General features: G+C 43.8%; 1 protein-coding gene across 1 annotated transcript in view; it reads right to left on the bottom strand.

The window, feature by feature from the left end:
* LOC126545975 (GPI ethanolamine phosphate transferase 1-like) overlaps positions 1–20,937 on the bottom strand; it is an 83,964-nt gene that overhangs the window by 61,278 nt on the left and 1,749 nt on the right. The window contains exons 2-6 of the mRNA XM_050194025.3: positions 19,545–19,765; positions 15,268–15,374; positions 14,769–14,893; positions 14,544–14,674; positions 5,534–5,650 (exon numbers count right to left, since the gene is read on the bottom strand). Coding sequence (XP_050049982.2) covers positions 5,534–5,650; positions 14,544–14,674; positions 14,769–14,893; positions 15,268–15,374; positions 19,545–19,765 — 701 coding nt within the window. The remainder of the gene's footprint in view (positions 1–5,533; positions 5,651–14,543; positions 14,675–14,768; positions 14,894–15,267; positions 15,375–19,544; positions 19,766–20,937) is intronic.

Genomic DNA, 20,937 nt, shown 5'->3' with positions numbered 1-20,937 from the left:
TTGATAGGATATGCTTGAATATCTTGCAGCAAGTACTTGTAATTGAAATGGGTCTATAATTTTGAACTGTATGTTTGTCCCCAGTTTTATGAACTGGCACGACTCGCGCCATTATCCAATCATTTGGTAAATTGTGCTGTTCAAGAGACGCAGCGAAAATTATCAGCAAAGACTTTGCAATCCATTCAGCATATCATCTCAAGAATTCATTAGGGATGCCATCTGGGCCAGGAGACTTTTTTGTGTTTAGACCTAAAAGAAGTGAAAGTATACCTTTTTTAAGATAACGTCTGGCATGTCTGAACGAGCATTAGTAATTTTCTCTCTTATTTCTGCAGGCAATGGTAGGGGATGGTCAAACACGGTATGTAAAAATTTGTTGTAACTATCAGCGATTTGCGCAAGGTCTGTAATTATACATTCATTGTTGGTAACATACCTCACATCCTTACGTGATGGAGCAATGTGACGCCAAAAACGCTGTGGCGAATCTTTCATAAACCATGATAAAGTGTGGGAATAGTAATGTTCTTTTGCAGCAGATAATTTTTCCTTTAGTATTATCGAAAGATCTCGAATCTCATTATGATCTTTGTTTTTAATTTTCCTTCTACATTTTAATTTCTGCTTTAATGCTTTAACTAAATGATTTCTCGGTTCACCCAAGGAATTCGCTTTTTCATGTTTGCTTATCTTCATTGGAACACAGTTATGCATACAGTATTTGACAATACCTTTAAACTTATGCCACAACGTATTGACATCAGCTGATCCATGAAACATCTCCAGTGCCATCTCCAGGTAATCTAGGATGCTAGCATCATCTGCTGCAGCAAAATTTCTTACGTGTATTGTTTCTCGGTGAAGCTTGACTGGCAAAACTTTTTTATGCACAATAGGACAAGTTTGTGGTATGATAGTCCGTCATTAAATGAAACGGCATAATCAGTAATCCTGCTATCTATAAATGCAAGGTCAAGCACTGACTGAGTAGTTGGTCCCATTCTAGTTGCTTCATTAACAACCTCCGTAAGATCTCTGCTAAATACCACGTCAAATAAAGCATCACAGTGCTTGAAGTCTGCTGAGCCAATCTGTCGTACCACCCAATGAATATCTGGCAGGTTAAAATCATCTGCTATAATTACCTGCGTGTTTTCAGATACATTGTCAGTAAAAAAGTCATGAATTGATTTTAGAAAGGCAAGAAGGGCATTAGGAGGTCTATAAACAGCACCAATTACGCAAGGAGAGCCGCACAGCATTGATCTGTACCAAGTACTTTGGTTATCGGGGCATTCGCGTATCATCACAAGCTCAACATCTTTTTCATGAACAATCGCTACGGCACCACCACGAGTTTCACAATCCTTTCGAATATTTGATAAGAGGGGAGTATTATTTCACTGTCGCGTATGTAGATTTCGGTCACAATGACAATATCGAGGTTATACAGAAAAAGAAGGTGCTCAAATTCAATGGCTTTGTTCACTAGTCTAGGAGAATTATTATTAATTAGCGTGAAATCTCGAATTTGGTTTCTACAGTGTTATTCAGACTCACCTGCAGTTGCTTTTCTTGCTTGTTTTTATTCTACAAGACGGTGCATCGTTCCATGCATACAACTCGTTGTCGATAACAATCTTGTCATACATGAGTCGAACCTTTAGGCTCCATTCCCTTTCTGCTTTCGCACTTTCCCACAGGTCTTTCTGCTTTTGTAGCGTGTTTATAGAATGATCATTCGAGACAGAAATACCAGTCCCTTCTACCTTTCTGCAGTTCTTAAACACCACAGTCTTTTCTTTGTAGTCGAAAACTCTCATGATAACTGGGCGTACTTTTCCTTCCTGCTTTCTACCCAACCTATATATTCTTTCCGCTGTGGTTATATTAACATTACGTCACGGAAAATATCAGTTAACACTTTCTTTTCAATCACTTCAGCGGTGTCATTTTCACTTTCTCAGGCCTTCTCTTGTCCAGGTGGTGTTGCCTTCTCATGTCACCTCCCTCCTCTCTTGTATGAGAACTGCCTCTTCTCCTCCCTCTCCTTCTCCTCTCTACAGTTCTATCCGAGTCCCTCCTGGCAAGTTAGTAGAAAGGGAAGCACTGCAGTTTCTGCAATGCTTCTGAGGGGAGTCACGGATAATTACAGCTGTCAAGCGGCTAAAGTGGGGATGGCCAGGGGGCTCCAGAGCTTATTGTGCACATTGGATGCAGTGGGGTGATAACTTCATGCTCTGACCCCCCCTCCCCCGCCCCCGACGCGGTGTGCGCGACAGCAGCAGCAGCAGCAGTGGGAAAGTTGAAAGATGAGTCAAAGAAAGCTTTGCTTTAAAGGGACACTAAAGGTTAATATTAAGTCAACGTGGACTGTTGAAATACTATCCCAGAAACCTCGAAACGCTTGTTTCATGCGAAGAAGATACTTATTTTAAGAGAAAATGCGTTCTGAAGCGTCCACGTACGTATGACGCCAACTTTGACGCTCGTTGCAATGGACTACCCTGACAACGACACATTGGCTCGCGATGCTGGGCTTGATTTCAGCGATTTAAGCACTGATGAACGTGACCTGCTGCTGAGGGCTCGCGCTGCCGGCGTCGTTGCGTACTACTACGACGGCAACTGTATGTCATGGCTGTACATATTCGCACATTTGTAGCTTTTCCTTCGTGAAAACCGAATGCCGCACTCACCGCCCCGTCTTCGACCTGCAGTTGTTCTTGCGCTTCGGAGAATGCAGGCAAGACCGACGGAACAGCGCTACGGGAAAGCATTGCTTTGAAAGGCACTCCACACGACTTCAGTAAGTCGGCGTTGAACTCGTAATCCTCTGGACGAAAGTGCAGCGAGCGCACTATGTGATTTTTTGGCTCTTTGCCAGCACGCTGTGGGAGAGGTACGGCACTTAACCACTTCGAACAGAGAGGTTCACTCGTTGGCACACAGTGATAAGTAACGTTCGATTCAACGCCGCTGCAACTGCCCTTGGCCAAGTTCCGCGGACCGTTCGCGCATCCAACGACATCACATGGATGTGGCATTCTCGCTGCTTGTTCCAAATGCAAGTTTCGCGAGCCAGCAGGACCACCACAGCACGACGCGGTAAAGAAACAACTGAAACTCCAAAGCGCGCGCGGCGCAGAGTCGAGCGAAAACGAAACCTTTCGAACACCCATACTACTGAAGGGTAACGTCAAAATGTTATTTTTTCTTAGAATCTAACAGAAGTAGACAAGTAGCATTTTCTTCCGTCTTATAACCTAATGAAATGTTCTTTTTAATACGAGTAGGTGAGTACTAGTGACATAAATTATGATGAGGAGTACCTTCGTCATCGGGCTAGTACCGGAATGTCGCTGGGGGGGGGGGGGTCTCAAATCGTGTCACGCATTTACCTCAATTTCACGGTTACTAAAGCTCTGTTCGCGATTATATTGACGCCTTAGACGTTCTAGAGCATTGCTTTATCACTTTAACTTAACTTCATAGTAAACTTTAGTGTCCCTTTAAAAATGAACCAACAGAGTTACGCTAATTTTTTACCAACTCATACGTTCCCGGAAAACACAATTTTTCGGCACCAACGTTCAGTACATAGCCAAAATGCGGTCGTCTGAAACGTTTCCCGGCCGCTAGATCCCCTGTAAGCAAGAAAATGCGCAAGGCGCTCGCGATCGAGAACAGAATATAGTTGCCCACCGCGGCATCTTCACCGCAATACTTGCCCGCCCGTCTCAAGTGGAAACGCCGGCGCGCACTCAGTTTCTCCTTTCGGTACCAGCAAATCTTCTGCGAGGTCGTTGAATGCAGCATTCACAGCTATCACTGCCAATCCTATTGCGATAAGCATCTTCGCCTACGTGTTTTATATATAAAGAACGTGGTGCCGTCGGAAGCGTAGCGCACGCTTTTAATAGGCGATAACCGAAACGCGCCACCGTTCCCTGCTGCAGACTGCGATCGTATACGTTTTCCGGCCGCTTGATCCCTTGTGAACAAGAAAAGGCACGAGGCGCGCGCGATCGAGAACAGTATATGTAGCCGCCAGTCTCACGAGAAAATGACGGCGCGCAGTTTCTTATTCCGGTACCAGCAAATCTCCGCCCGGGCCGTGGCACGCCGCATTCACAGCTATCGCCGCCAAACCTATTGCGATAAGCATTTTCACCTATCTGTTTTACAGAGCGTGGTGCGTAGTGTCATTGGTAGCGTACTGCACGCTTTTAGTAGGCGGCGATAATCCAAACGCACCGCCGCTCCCTGCTGCAGGCGGCGTTTCGATTCTGCGGCATCCGGCGTCGCCCAGGAGCTCGATTTCGTTTCGGTTTCCCATCACCCTCTTAAAACAACACGCAAAAGGAAAACAACAAAACGGGTCTCGGGCCGCCGGAGCACCACCAGCTCGACGCGCGTCGGCGTCTTGTGCTGCAACGGTTCGCGCGACGCTTCGCATTACGTAGATGTCAATTATAGTTGAGTCTGTCAAATTTTTTATCTGCTTCGGGTCGTACATTTTCCCGGCTAGTACGTTTTTTCTCAGCTTTTTCCAAAACGTCTAAACGAGGTTCTACTGTATACAGGCTCGTGATGGAAGGACCCAATCATAGCTTGAACACAGGCCTCTGCTAACTAAATATTCAAGAGCCTTGATGGCTCATTTCGTTGATCACTCCATTCAAGGCCCAGTAACACTTTTTCAATGAATGGCCTGTTAATTGGTGCCGATGAAACACCCAACGCCTGCTGTTTCACAGTCATAGTGGAGACAAGCAATGAACTTCTATATGTGTGTCCCTGCCTCAAGTACTTTGTACATTGTACTTTGTACTTTAGTTCCCACTGTTCATCTATGGCTCATTGTTGTGATGCTCCCCTTACTCAATGCCCGATGCAAAGCCTGTACAATGCACAGTCTGTAAAATGTTTCTAAACAATTTTTTTTTTTTAATATCACACGCTGCTGCGTTTACGCACAAATATTGGCGTGTTAACACAGCACCTAATCTGCCCCCGGATGCTATACGCTGAAAACCCCACTAACGATGCTCCTACATTTGAAATCACAGGAAGACGGTGTCTACATACAAATAAGGTAGCATAGTTAAGCCACAAGTGCAGGCAAATGCGTGGATGAAAGGCTCCAGAAAAGGTTACCAACCTGAATCAAAAACAGTTTTTTCCTGTTGATTTCGCTCCAGAGTGAAAAAGAAAAAAATAGCAATGTTCCGATTAAGTTCCAGTTCGAGCAAAAATAATGTTTTCTTCCGGTTTTCGGTTCAGTGTTTGATATCCTGACAGGAAGTGTTTTTCAACAGAAGGTATCAAGAAGCTATAGGGCTAATGAACATCACAGTGGTTTATTCAAAAACATTTCTGGGTAATGAAGAGCACCAACTAGCTCAAGCCAATATTATACATGTGACTGACTTCACTTTGCCACTCATGACTCACTAGAAGCACCGCGACATCTGGTGATCACATTGAGCGCTTGGGTGTATGCGTGGCACAGACAAAAGATGCATACCTTCCGAGTAGCCATCGTAGTAGCCATCACGCCCTGACAATCGAGGTGGTGCAATCCCTGCTCCCCAGGCAATAAGTGGTGTTTCAGTTTCTGATGGGTTACCTGCACCATGATTACCTGGGTAAAAAGCAGGAAACTGTTTTTCACCACTGCAATATAATCAAAGAAGAACAACTAAGTGAGAGCACTAGTTACTACCCTTATATGTGGGGATTGTACAAGGCAACAGCAACTGCAAAAATTGAAGATACCAGCTGTTACTACATCTGCATCAAAATTTTAATATTAGAGCAATGTAAATCATGAAATCATGGTGATGTTATTGTCACCATTTGTGTGTCCAGATTGGCAGCCTCTAGCTAAGGAGTAATTTGTGCAGTTATGTGAGTAATTAACAGAGTTATGTTAACTTTTTAATAACTGATTTATGCGGCTAAAACAATCAGCCGTTTCAAATCTGTCCTCGACATTATCTAGTTGTGTGAAAAACTTTTCATTAATCAAGCTCTTGTAAGAGACGAGTGAACAAATATTTCACATCCAATGCTCTCTGAAAGCAAAACTGATGTGGAAAACCAGCATCTACGATGCTGAGCTCACCGCCCCCCACATTTCATCCTGTTGCCATTGTCATCAATGGCATGGTACCACAAGCATGGAAGAAGGACAAAAACTCCTCTTTGGTCACAAGCAATGCCTTGCGACTCGGCCGCTTTCATTCTGATTCACCATTTTTTCTATTTTGAAAGTAAGCAGTTCAAAATTTTAGTGCCGGTATAGCAGCGAACACCTGCCACCAAAATTTTACTACACCACAGAAGGGATGCACCATGGAAAGATGGTACAGATTTAGCGCACCACCGGAATTAAGACATTGCGCTGATGCTATCCCCCAAAAGAAGAAGGTAATGAAGGCAATCCACAAAACCCCTACTCCTGAGGCCATGCCAGTGGTGAAGGTGCAGCGTGACAAAAAGCAGGGCGGAAATAGAACATGCCGTGCAACTCGGTTGTGCAAAAGCGTGTGCCCGTAGCGGAAAACGTCCAATGTCTTTTTCTGCATCAGTTTCGCTTTCAGAGAGCCTTCGATAGTGGAATATTTGTTCACGAAGCATTTTTTTCACTGAACTAGATAATGTCGAGGAAGGGCTTCCAACTGCTCATTTGCTTTAGCCACCTCAGATCAATAATAAATAATATAGTTAACGTAATGCCATAAATTACACACATAACTGTGCAAGTTAACTTATTGCTTATCTAGAGGTTGCCAATCTGGACATGCAAATGGTGACAATAACATGACCGTTATTTATATTTCTATAGTTTTAAATCTTTGGTGCAGATAAAAAAAAAAAAAAACCTGGTATGACTGCTTGATTGACTGAGTTTAACATTCATAAGTAACACCTTAGCCATGAAAGAGACTGTAGCAGAAGGCTCCAGGTTAATTATGACCACCTGGAGTTTTTTAACATGCACTAAAAGCTTGGAACATAAGGTACTTTACATTCCAGCCTCATCGGAATGTGACAATTGCAGTTCAGAACAGAATCCGTAACCTCATGCTTAGCAGCAGAAGGCCATAGCCACTGAAATAGGTAATGCACCTAATTTGCTCTGAGCTTATTTGAACCATAGAGTTTATTAAGATCATTACTAGAAGGAACACTGGCACTGAGATCTTTCAGCCACCATGGAAATGATGGGTAGTACATGGATTTGTCTTGGCCTTCATGCTTGTGGATTTAGACATTCTTGTGGCTCTGTTTTTTACACTTCATCTTCCTTCATTGTCCTAAATTTCAAAGCAATTTATACTTTTATAAATGCAGAAGACTGTGCAAACATGCATAATCGATACTATTTGTAGTAGGTCAGCCTGTCGAGGTGGCCAAATCGAAACACACTAAGCATTTCAACACACTGGCTTGTCGGCAAGAAATTCACATGGGTGTTCTAAGCCACTTATCGATGCATGCATCCGTGGCATAATGGTTTCAATATTGGGTTTCTGTGCTAGAGGTCTTGTCTTCGATTCCTGCCGTCGGACAATTTTATTAATGATAATTTAATTATTTATAATGCAGTATCTTGATGAAAATAACGAGTTTAAAAAGTCACGAAGCTGTTTGAATTCATGTACTAACCATCCTTCTCATGCTGACTGAAGCACCCCACTTCAGACACTAGCGCCAGAGTTCCCTCTATTAATTATTGTGCTGAACATGTTGTAGCCCAATTTAAGACAGAAGCATACTATTACTGCACTTGGCTCATAGGAACGAAACCACCATGTTCCAGCTAATGACCTCACACTTGCTCAATCTGGCTCATCAATGACCCCTACTAGCATTAGCATCACTGCTAATTAATAATACATATTCCGCATGTCTGACACACCTGCAATGCCAAGTTCTTACCACAACAAATTTATGCAGGACAGAAAAAAAAATGTGACAGTGAAGGCTTGGAAACAACTGACAGGGTTTAAGAACATCAAGGTTTGCATGGCAAAAGCAGCTAGATTAATGAAATGAAAAAGATGTAAAAAGTTGTTCAATGTGGAAGCTCTGGGCAATGTAAACTGATTGCCTTGACAGTAAAACAATGTGATCCCTATGCTTCAAGGCAACACACAGTTTAATGTGCAAAAGCATCTTTGCCTATAGATGCAACAGACAAAAAAAGCATACAAGCTATGCTAGGCCGACCTTAACTGTATTAGCATCAGAATGGACTACTACTTTTTACAGTATGCGAAAAATGTTGTAAGACCTGCACACTACTGCTCCTGATGCTATGGCTATTGTGGTTTCACTGGAACTATTAGCTTCCTATATTTTAAAAAAAATACCTTATAAACCCTGCACTTGACATTGTGTAAAGGGTGCTTTATACAAGAAACAGGATGAGTGGAAAATATTGCACTAAACAGAAACAACAAAGAACATGGCAAGAATTATCTAAATGCCCGCTGATTTGCTAGTCAGCTGCCATTGTGTACGTGAAATTCTCTACTATTAAGAAGTGCAATGTTGATGCTACTGCACAACCATGGTAGCATGGCCACAGCCCTTAGTGCCAACACCCATCTGTCACTCATATTGCCTACTGTCTTAAATGGACAAAATTCCCTGATGTACTCAATTAAAGGCATCAGTCTTCATATAAGTACCGTATAGACTCTTTTAAGGGCTGCACCCCCAACTTGCCAGACCAAAATTTTGAAAAAAAAAAAATTTCAACAGAGAAGCAAATTCCGTTCCGTACCCCGATGCCGTGCGTGCGCACGTGCATCGGTGAATTTTTGCTTGCTGCGTATTGACCTCTGATGCAACGGTACATGTGGGGATCTGGGGTATGCACGAGTCAAGGCTGTGCCGGCACCATTTTGGCGAAAATGTTCGGTCTCGTGTCCTCACTCCCTCACCTCACTAAAATTGTGAAAAAAAAAGAGAAAAATTCGGCCCTTATACAAGTCTATGCTAACTCTTTCAGAGTCGGGTTTTTGGGAGGTGACATATTCCCAGTGTGTGTGTTTTTCCCTAGAATATTATGAAACAAACTCAACGGCTTATTTTTGGTAGTGCAGAAATGTTTTAAAAATGATACAGATGATGGCAAATGTTCTCTTGGTGTGATCCTCACATTTCTATCTGACAAAAGGAATGGCATAGAAACATGACAGGGCAGAAACAAGGAAAGGTACCGGCACGTCAGTAACGCTGATAGGGCTAACAGTAAAAACTAGCTAAGGAAGCATTAATGGCTTGTACAATACTAAAAACAGAAGTCAAACCTTCATCCAGGTGGGATATTATAACTAGACCATGTAAGTCTAGCCCACATATAATGGCCCAACTTAAGGCGAACTTTTGCTTAAATGAACAAGACCCGTGCGACCGTCAAACTATACATTATTTCAATGGCATAACATCACCCGTATAATGAACGCCTTTCAGCCCTGCCAATCAGTTACAAACAGGTGCGGTCTGTTTTCCCAAACCTCCTCGCAGGCGAACTATCCGTTTCGTGCCCTGCTACCCTTTGCACTCTGTCACGCGCTGCCCACGAGTGTTGGCGTGTGGCTTTCAAGGTCTCCCTCCCGCCGTTCCTCGCAACTCCGCCGACTCCACTCCCATCCCCTCACTCTTTCTTGCAACACCATTGTCGTACCATCGCTGTCTCGATGGCCGCGTTACGGCCGCCGGCTAAACTTCAGAAGTTTCGTTTTCTGGCCGTTACCGTGAAGCAGGCCTCTTTACACAAGTGTCCATGCTTCCTCACTTCCGCGCTTTATTCTAGTCGAACTCAAGTTGTATTCAGGATGGCGGACGGTAATGCCGTGCCTGCAACCGTACAAAACCAAAAGCACTGGGCATGGCAACGAAGCGAACAATTTTGACGGAACTGTCTCAAGACGCTAAAAACTGCGAGTTGGTGAAGAGGTATGTGTCAAAATCAAGCATCTCGACGATTCTAAAGAACAAGGAAAAGATCGCCAGCTCTGATGCCAACTTGACAAACAAAAAGCGTCTGCGGAAGGCCGCCTATGCAGACGTAGAGGGCGCGTTGCTTAAGTGCATCGATGCACGGGCTCACTACATTCCGATAAGCGGACCAATGATGCTGGGCAAAGCTAAAAGCTTTGCATTTTTGCTAGATTTTCCTCACTTCTGCCCAGGCAATGGCTGGCTACATTGATTCAAATTGCGGCATAGGATTGTTTTTAAATCGATTGTCAGCGAGGCGGCTTTGGTAAGTGACCAAGACGTTGCCACTTGGCTTGTAAGAAACTGAGGCATTATTGCAAGCTATGTGGAGCAGGACATTTGTAACACATACGAAACTGCATTATTTTATCAAATGCTGCCGACAACACTCATGCCATGAAAGGCGATCAAGCGCTGGCGGCAAGCACAGTAAAGTACGCTTCTGTGCACTAACATGGATGGCAGCGACCGGCATGTGCCCTTTGTAATAGGAAAATCAAAGAAGCCGCGTTGCTTTCGGAGCTACGTACCCTAGCGCTACAGGCACAGTACTAAGGCCTGGATGATGGGCGATTTATTCGCAGAGTGGCTGGACGAGTTTGAGCGCAACATGCAGACGCAAGGTAGGGGCGTGCTGCTCGTGCTCGACGACTGCTCAGCGCACCATGTGCGAACTTCTCTGATGGCAGTTACTCTACATTTCCTGCTGCCCAATACCACTTCGAAAGTACAGCCACCGCTTGATTTGGGCATAATAGGCGCATTCAAGGCATCCTATGGGCGCCGCATTGCGGAGCGCTTGCTCACTGCTGTTGACCGCCCGGCCGCCAACTTGTCGCTTCGAGTATCCCTGTATTCAGTCGTTGGGATGATGAAGGCGGTATGGGCGGAGGTGACAGCCGTTTGCGTGCGGAACTGTTTCCGCAATGCAGCTTCGTCGACACAGTGCCTGATGCCGAGCTTGATGCTTCCGAAGATGATCAGTCCGGCGGCGATTTGCGGCAGCGCGTCATCGACTCCGACATGGGGGCTCACGACATTGGTTGGGATGACTTTATTTCTGCTGATGAAGATGGTGATATTGCGGAACCGTGCACGGATGAGGGCATCATTTGTGAAGTGCGGGCGGAGAGCAACGTGGAGGAATCGGATGACAATGAAACTTGACAATGAGCCAGCACCCATAAGCGCACCTGTAGCAATGGGCTACATAGAGGGCCTCGGCGAAGAGCACGCTTCTGCTCTAAATAAACTGAAGACCGCAGTCATCGGATCTGCACTGCAGAAACAGACGATCATCATGAACTTCTTTGCAAAGAAATAAATTTTGTATTTTGACTAGCCACTTTTTTTTTAACGCTGTGATTCACTTACTACTAACTTCGGGATATACCGAACAGGCGCCGTGTGACGCTCAGGTTCGTTAGAAGCAGTCTCGACTGTACTGCTGCCACCATCAAATGCTAGGCTGTTTAGTTTTAAAACTAAAGTTTTGGAGAATACCACAGCATGCTAGTCATTTGCAGTCAATTCGAAAATAGCAATAGTTTTCAGGAGTTCAATGTTGCCTCATACACAAGCTCATTAACTGGTAGTTTATACTGCAAAAGGTGCAGTATAAAATTCAAAATGGCAGTGTTTCCCAACTCATACCGGTGTCACACGACCACTTTCTACCGCGACCAAGCCCGGTTTGGATCGAAATTCTCCACCGCGATTGGCTCCCTCGCGCAGCTTGCGCAAAGAAACCAATCGCAACCGAGAAATTCGATCCAGATCGGGCTTGATCGCAATCGAAAGTGTGCCGTGTGACACCCGTATAAAACTAATTTATAAATATAAGAAGAAGAAGAAGAAGAAACTTTATTAAAGAATAGTCCGGCAGTTCTTGCTGTGCTGGCCTCAGGTGACGGCTCGAAGTCCTTGGACTCGAGCGGCATCTTCGGCTTGCCGGACGGCCCAGAACTGGTCTGCCAGCTCTGAACTTTTGATAGCTGCCTCCAAGTGGCGGCGACGCCTACGGAGAAGGTCCCCGGCGGCTCCCGCATCCGGGGCGGCGTCGGGAAGAAGCAAGCTCGAGCCTTCTCCTACTGTGGCAAAGGCCGCGGTTATGGAAGCGTGGCTAACGGAGCTGGTTTGATTACTGTTGTTGCCGGCACATTCCCAGAGCATGTGTCGCAGCGTTGCGCTATGTCCGCATGTTTTACATGCGTCTGTTGGATATAAACGCGGATAGCAGTGGTGTAAGATAGCGGGGCTAGGGTAGGTGTGTGTCTGGAGCAAGCGTAAAGTTACGGCCTCGTTCCTGTTCAATTTATCGTGCGGTGGCGGGAATGTGCGTCTTTCGAGTCTGCAGTGTTGGGTGAGGTCTCTGAACGTGGTTAGGCGATCGCCCCACGCCCAGTGTGTTTCTTGTTGCTGTGTTTCTGTTGTAGTGTCCCGATCCGGCAGATCCGATGCCCCGCTCTCGGGGGCGGAGGCGGCCACATAATCAGCGGCGGCTCGGCGTGTGAGACCTTAAGCCGTGGCGTGGGCCGCCTCATTGCCCGCGAGCGGAACATCGGTGTGTGCCGGGGTTCAGAGGAGGAAGACCGTAGATTTTTGGGGTTGCGAGGGCGATGACGAGTCGCCGTCGTAAGAAATTTGGAGTATGCAGGCCGCTTCCCGCGAGACACAACCGCGCGCGAAGCCACGGATTGTCGCCTGCGAGTCGCTAATCACGATCGCAGCGTTCGGCACCGCGACGAGTGCTAGGGCTATCGCGGCTTCTTCGGCCGCCTCCGTGTGTCCCGTGGCGCTCGCGAGGCACTTACCCGTGCGGTCTACAACCACTATCGCGTGTGCGCTTCTCACTCCTCCATATTGCGCCGCGTCTACGTACACCGCCTCGTTGCTCTTACTAAACTTCTTCTGAAGGTCGTTTGCTCGTTTGTTGCGTCTCCCGGCGCGGTGCGTCGGGTGCATGTTCTTGGGAAGCGGCGGGATGATCAGGCGGTCGCGAACAGAGGCGGGAACCGCCGTCTTTTCTCCATGCTGAGTGTGGTATGCGATATTTGCTGAGCGACTCGAGGATGCATCGACCTGCCTTTGACCTCGATAATCGTTCGTATTGCACAACATCGTGCGCCTCGATTAACTCGTTAAGGGAGTTGTGAACTCCGAGCTCTAGAAACTTGTCGGTGCTCGCGTTGAGTGGAACGCCGATCACCCTCTTGAACGCCTTTCGGATCATGCATTCGACTTTGTTTTTTTCGGACCCGATCCACCTCAGGTAGGGGGCAACATACGTTATGCAGCTTATCGCGTACGCCTGCACGAGACAGATCGCGCACTCTTCACGCATACCATCGCGTGAAGAGCATACCATTACATGCCACACAATGAAAAGAAAGGCAGGTTTGCATATGTGCTCTCTTGCATGCAAACATTAGATGCATAAATATTTCTTTAAGCCCTCTGGAACGGATGCTTTATTTTAATGTAGAACACTCGTGGTGCCTCAGTGTTACTCAATGCTACTAGCAAACAGCTTAGTGGACTGCAAGGCTGTGTCAGAAGTTGTCCTGGGTAAACTGATGCACTGCTGTGCACGTACACTAGGCTTCCTAAAGGGAATGAGCATAATGCCACAAGAAACACAGTATACCATGCCCAAGTTGACAAAGGGGTTTATCTACATTCAATCTTTAGCTACATCCCACAAGTGCACACATACCTGGCCCCAAGCAACACGGGAAGTCAAGAGCCCATGCCAAGAGTGAATATGCAGAATGGGTGACACTAGTATACTGCTGCGGAACGAAAGTTCTCTGCAACATGCCACAATGGGAAGAATGCTCCCAGTGGCTATGATGCATACTCTCGCAAAGGCCAAAGGGCTCCATCATGAGAGCACAGGGCTATTTGCAGCCGCATTTGCCTCAAATAAGTGCAGCCCAGCATAGTAGGTCCATGCACAAGCACTAGCACTGTTATTTGGCTTAGCATTTGGAAAGGAGTGTGCTCGCTTTAGGTGGAAGACACCATAGATGACCTCAAGTCCAAGCAAGTTGCACCTAGCGCAGTCACACAGAAGTATCTTTTCTGTGCTCGCTCTTGTGGCCGCACTGGGCATGACCACAAGAGCATGACCAGAAGAGGTTCAATGGAAACAGGCCACTAGACCTTCTGGGGTGAAGCGGCAGTTAAGTGACAGCCTGGCCACTGCCCGAACAAGCCACGGGTAGAAACAAAAAGAAAAGAAAGGGCAAAAGAATAGGCAAACACCCACACAAAGGCCATAGGGTGCACTACATTGTGCCATGCTTTGTAAAGACTGAAGAGTTGATAGAATGGTACAAGCTCGCATCACATGTCGTAAATAGAAAAATATAATTTTGGATATTCTCTTTTGCAGGGTGTCTAATTCTGTGAGATGTTTTAAGGTTACAATGCAAAAAAAAAAAAGGGGGGGGAAGAAAGAAAATAGACTAAAGTTCATGAACAACTCTAGTTAAAAATGTACAAACACAACATACCCCAGTCTGTCATTCCATGATCCGACGTAAAGATGTAAGCAGTTTTTCCATCCTCTTGATAGAACTCTTCAATCAGCTTTACTACGTGCCTGATCTTTCGGTCAACCAATGCAATGTTTTCATAGTACTCTCTAGAGAGAGAGAAAAGAAAAAGAAAATACTCTTGCTGCAAAAATCTAAAATATAAATAGAGGCTATATAATAGGTTATATACAAAGCACTTACATAGAGTCAGGGTTATAACCGTGTCCTATGGTGTCTAAACCAAGAAGGTGCAAAAAGAAAACTATTTTGTCCTGTCTGAGCATATCAGTCAGTGTCTGATTGTCTTCTGCACTGCGCAGGAACTCCTGAAACCAAGCACAAATCATTCAAACATTAGTAATAAGGTCCTAACTGGACCTGCTAGTGAATCTGGGATATTTTAGAATGTTTAGCCAGCAATATAACAAGTCTGCTATTTCTTTAAACAACCTGCAGTTATAAGCATTTTGAAACACTGCCAATATATTCAAGTCTAAACAGGCTGCATAAAATTCAGCAGAGCTTACAATTGAATTCATTTCACACTATCATAGTGAAAGCTGGCAAAATATAAAAATGTTCTCATTATATGTTTCCAACTGCAATTATAAACTGATGTTATTGACAATGCAGTACAGCTAATACACACTGTATACAAAAATGATAGGGCAGACATTAGTGCGTAAAAGCACACACATACCTGAAGCTTTCCAAAGACCCATAAGTCAAGCCTGGAGGCATCCTCATCAGCAAAGTCAATCTCATTTGTGTCGTAAGTGTGCGCGTGAACATGCTTTTCATGGTCCCCTATTGTGTAAGAGTAGCATTTTAAGTTTTGACCAGGCACTCAGGTAGAACAATTCAAGAGCAAGAGAATGAAACAATGACATGATCAGCCAAAAGGCCCCTATTAATTCCCTCAAATAATGCAAATATGTGATGTGTGAATATGCCATGATGTAAAGGCAAAGATAGATGTTCAAAACTAAAGTAAAGAACACAATCTAATACACTCAAAATGAAATTGGATATATTCATATGCTGGACATTTGGGCAAAAGCAGATCAAAGTTTGTAAACCAAACACAGGAGATATCCGATGTGGTCAAATTATGGTTCACGGTTATTAAAAAGCTCTAATCTGGAGATATCTGGGGAAAACTGGGAAAAACGATGCCCAAATAGGCCGTAAGTATCCGAAATAGACCCCTAGACATGCTTCATATACTGAAGAAACATTTAATTTGCCTACAGGACAGCTGTGAGTGCACACATAGCAATTTCATGTTACACAAGACTATTATCAAGCTTTACCAATCAGAATCAAGCACAGATATTTCTTTCTGGCTTGCTTAATGTCTAACACATTGTATCACTAAACATTAGCCTTTATTTTCTACAACAATAGTTCCTTTAGTCATTAGTGAAGTAGTCATGTGTGCCAGTGGTCAACTAAATTAACACGAATATGAGGTTTTGCTTTGTTGTTCATGATGAGGAACCTAGGAAAGCACCTTGACTTATATGTTCAGAACCATACTCAGTATATAATGCGAGATTTCTCACCCCATGGCCCCCAATTTCATGTCTCAAATGAAGCTTGCTTGACCACCAAGCAACTGGAAAGTCTTGCTGAAAAACAAATTTCTCCAACATCTTTGGCAGAATACAGGCGAGCAAATGAGGGAAGGCATGTGATAAGAGTCCATGGGTTAATGAGAGTGTGACTAAGTGCAAGGAAGTGACATGCCAGCAACACAAAGTGGCCCAACAACACTGCCTCTTTGAAGAAATCTTATCTAGGGGCTCCAAGCCCTAATTAATGGCCTGATATGCTACCATGACACGTATCTGTATCAGCCAAACACAGCTGTACTACCAGAGAGAATGCGTCTGGCCCCACGGGGCAACGCATTGTGTCCTGTTGGAACGATGTCATAAAATGTGATGCATGCCTGTGTGAGCACTGTGCATGCACTATACTAAATGTTAGCACCTAAATATACCTTATTTTTTAGTCGAAGGCTACAGTTCCAATGATAGTTCATGTTGCAATAAGAAATTTATTAACATTATTCTTAAGTCGTCAAAATACCACCTCGTGATATGTGTGTAGTTATGTTAAATTTGTAAAAACATAGTGTTAAGCCATCTGTAAAATGTGCATTCCTTCAGCATCACACCACGCCACCATCACGAGAAGGTAACAGTGCCTTTATACTTGAGCACAATTATTCCAGTGGTGCCATGTGTGAGGGTACAACAGACACAGTGACAATTGTTTAAAACAATGAAAGTTCATGGCTTCATCAACGTTATTACAATGGATTGAACTGCATTGTATAACAGGTATTGAAACAGCAGACTACTACACTCAAGAGAAACCTACAAGTAGGCTCGGTTTAAAGAATGCTTACTTGTAAGGAGCTAGAGCAATTCTGGCGGTGGAGGCATGCAATTGCTTTACAAGATATAGGAAAAGGCTCTCCTGCTGTTCTCCTACTTTTGTGAACGTGTCTCTCTGTAGGTCACAGTGCTATAGTAGATGTTATATACCATTATATCTGAGATTACTAAAGCCAAGAAATTAACTGCAGACAAGTAGACACCACTCAATAATATTTCTGCAATTTATGTAGCAAGATTCAAGCCTACAAGCTGGTGCCGTTCTAGTATGTGGAAAGCAATAGCAAGTTATGAGGATTCTGTAAAATGGAGCGAAATGTAAATACATAGAGGTGTGGCTTAGAATTAAGTGACAATATCTAATTTACGAGAAGAAAGGGGGTTAACCGAGGGGCCCAATTTTTATTGATCATATCATAAGAAGCCAACAAACACTGACACCAAGGACAACATTGGGGAAATTACTTGTGCTTAATAAATGAAATAAAGAAACGATAAATTATTGGAAATGAAAGTGGATGAAAAAACAACTTGACGCAGGTGGGAACCGAACCCACAACCTTCGCATTTCGCCCCTTTCTTCTCGTTTATTACATAACGAGGGTCTCGAATCAGGCAACATTGATGCCTTCAGGTAGCATGTGTGGGTTTATTGACCAGTTGCCTTCACCCAAAAAGATCACGTTCTCGTGACGCCTGCAGCAAAAAGGACGTTTCACGTCCGTCTGTGAGTGGTGGCGCTGGCTAACACTCCCAGGGTTCTACTAAGACAAATAAATACCCAAGAAAGTGGATCGGGAAACGGCGCCGCGGTAGCTCAATCGGCAGAGCATCGCACGCGAAATGCGAAGGTTGTGGGTTCAGTTCCCACCTGCGGCAAGTTGTTTATTCATTCACTTTCATTTCCAATAATGTATCGTTTCTTTATTTCATTTATTAAGCACAAGTAATTTCCTTTATGTTGTCCTTGGTGTCAGTGTTTGTTGGCTTCTTATGATATGATTAATAAAAATCTAATTTAGTAACACAATGCTCAGCCACTGCACTTTTGCAAAGAGTTGAAACATAATGAACACACAATGGTCGCCATGGGCATAAGCCTGCAACTACAACAGTAAATAATGTTAAACTTTGGAGACATTCTTCAAGAAAAGTGGTCTGTACTTTTATATAGTTACTTCTTATGCCTTGGTATTAACAAAATTATGTAAATAGACAGTCATACACTACTGGCGAAGAAAATGAGAACAAGCAATGTCATTGGAGCCAATGTTTCAACAAGGGGAGTTGTCTTCATCAGCATGAAGAAGTCTCCTTGTCAAAACGTTGGCTCCAGCGACATTGCTCATTCAATCGCTGTTAGTCCCTGGTACCAATGAGCACTCTATTATAATTTTAATGCAATGACATTATCAGTGGACTTTGCACACTTTGGAAGTATAATCATCTGGCCTAAAGACATGGGCCGATCCCGATGTTCATGCAGTCTAACACAGCACTTCAAAGCGGTAGTCATCACAATGGAAGAATGCACGAAAGTCGCTCATGACACTCACGCCAGGCATTTCAAAGAGCGACTTTGGCACAAGAGAAGCATGCGTGTGATTGTGGCCTAATGGTTAGAGCAGTGGGCTCTTGTGCTGAAAGAACGAGATGTGGTCACGAATTTCTTTACAACATTATAAGCGGACTTCACTCAATTTGGAGGCACCTAACAGAAACCTTGAGGTGTGTTGAGCGTACGTGGCCACATCACAGCGCGCAGGAAATCTGAAGTTTATGAGATAAGAGGTATAGAAACGACGCATAGACAAATGAGAGTGTGCAAGGTTTCCCATGACGCATGTGCGTGCAGCTATCTAGATATCACAGTCACCACAATCTAAGTAAGCTTTCACATACTTAGAGAGTTAGTGGTGCTAAGTTCTGGCCTAGTTTTTTATGTAAGGAAAATATCACAAACATAAAGAGACTAATACTGTAATCACGAATGCATCACTGGATGTGGTGTATGAAGCATAGTAACCTAATTGCAATGGCCTTTTCATTACATGGTTGCCTTCTTAAGTGTTGTTCAGCATAGAAGCCAACAGCCGAACAAAAACTAAGATCAAACATGCTACATTCTGGGCAACAGAACATGCCCACAGCAGTATGTATATCTATGAGGTCAGACATGAGAGGGAACTCCAAGACTACTGCTGTGAGCCTGTGGTTATTAAATGCAGCAGGAATGCTTGTACAATTTGAATGTACAGTTAAAAGCGGCACTGAAAGGATAATCAAGACTACACCTCTGAAATTCAATATTTACATGCAATTATTCAGAATTTGGTTACAAGTTTTCAGTCAGGCACTGACATGCATGTAGCAAAAGATATTTATCTCAAGTTTAATAAGTAGCTTTTCTTCCTCAATGATCACATTAACCATTATCTCAACAGATAAAGCACTATCTTGACATATAGAGCAGAATCAGGTAAAGAAAATGACTACAAAGCTGAACAGCTTTTTGTGCTGTACAAGTAAAATATGAAGCCTCAAGAGGCTGAGGAGTGATGCCTTATCGTACCCTTGGTGAATAGGTGCACCATGTCTGCTGCACCCCACGCCCACACATGTCGACTTCTGTTGAACACTGAATCAAATTCTACAGGGTTATGCTTCCATCCTTTGGTGACAGCACTGACATCTTCATAAAATCCTGCTATGAGGGCAACGTGACCAGGCCTTGACTCCGTTGGCACTCTGGTATGTGACACTCCCCAGCTTCCTCTTTCAGTTATAATCGACCTGTAAAAAAGTGTTAAAATACCCTTACAACTTTGTAAAATAAACATTGTCGCATAACTAATCTAAAAAATAAAAATTCATCCACTTTCACAGTGATGCAATTCATCATTGCAGGGAGCATACACAGTGATTTGTCTAAACCAGAACAGAAAATTTCACTGGTCACATGAATAGCATGAAGAGAAGGTTGCAATGGCAGGGGAAAGAAGAGCATGCATAACGTACAGCCTTTCATCAAAGATTTCTTCTGTGCTGTGAAGCTTTAGTGGAACTCCCAAGGGGCTTTTTCCTCTGGAGGCTGAGGAAAATCATTTTCCTCAACCTCAAAAGTTTGGAGTGCTAAGGATAGTATGTAAGCTTCATCGAACAGCATAAGGTTAGTTCTCAATTATTTGCACAGTAGCCTCGGAACTTTTGTCAAAAATGACACATGCTGAAAAATATGAAATATACTGAACTAAACAAAACGTAACCCAGTGTATGATGTATGTATGCCATTAGTTGTAGCTATTAATTTATTGCAGTTGCTATGGTACTATCTTCATGCAAAAGGCAATGAAACTTAAGCAGCTGTTTTGTGAGAGGTGAAAACAATTCCAGAATCTTGAAGCTCTATAATAACATTATAAAGTAGAACATATCGAGGGGCTCGCTGGTTCATGAAGATCAATTGGTACTCTGTGCTTACAATGCTTTGTGTCTTTGCTTGTGTAGTGCCCCTTTTCCCTGCATTTGCACAGTAATTCCATGACAAAATTCGAAATAGTATTAGTTACAGGGGTTAACCTTGCATGTTAACAAAATCCCTAACAATGTTATTGGAAAGTTGCTGCAAAGGATTTTGACAAATATCTTACTGTGAAATCTTTTACATTAAATAAGAAAATTAATCGAATTATTTTGCTATTGTGGGTCGGCAGCGTCGGCTGAAAGTGTTTCCTTACTTGTACTATTCATAAGCGACTTGCACAGCCCCTTAGAATTTCACCTTTCAACGGAATCTGCTGGTGAAATGAACTAAGTTTTTATGGTCAATTCACGTCACACCCATATGAGGAAAATGCTCACAGAAAATGTTGCTCGAATGTTATTGCGCATCCTAAAAAGCAAGTGCAAAGCTTTAGCAAGTGGCCCATGTGAAAGACTTCGACAGCTTTAACACACACAGAGAT

The sequence above is a fragment of the Dermacentor andersoni genome, chromosome 1, assembly GCF_023375885.2.
Source record: "Dermacentor andersoni chromosome 1, qqDerAnde1_hic_scaffold, whole genome shotgun sequence".
Classification (NCBI taxonomy): Eukaryota; Metazoa; Arthropoda; class Arachnida; order Ixodida; family Ixodidae; genus Dermacentor; species Dermacentor andersoni.
The sequence above is the reverse complement of the archived record's forward strand: the minus strand, read 5'-3'. Positions and strand labels throughout refer to the sequence as shown.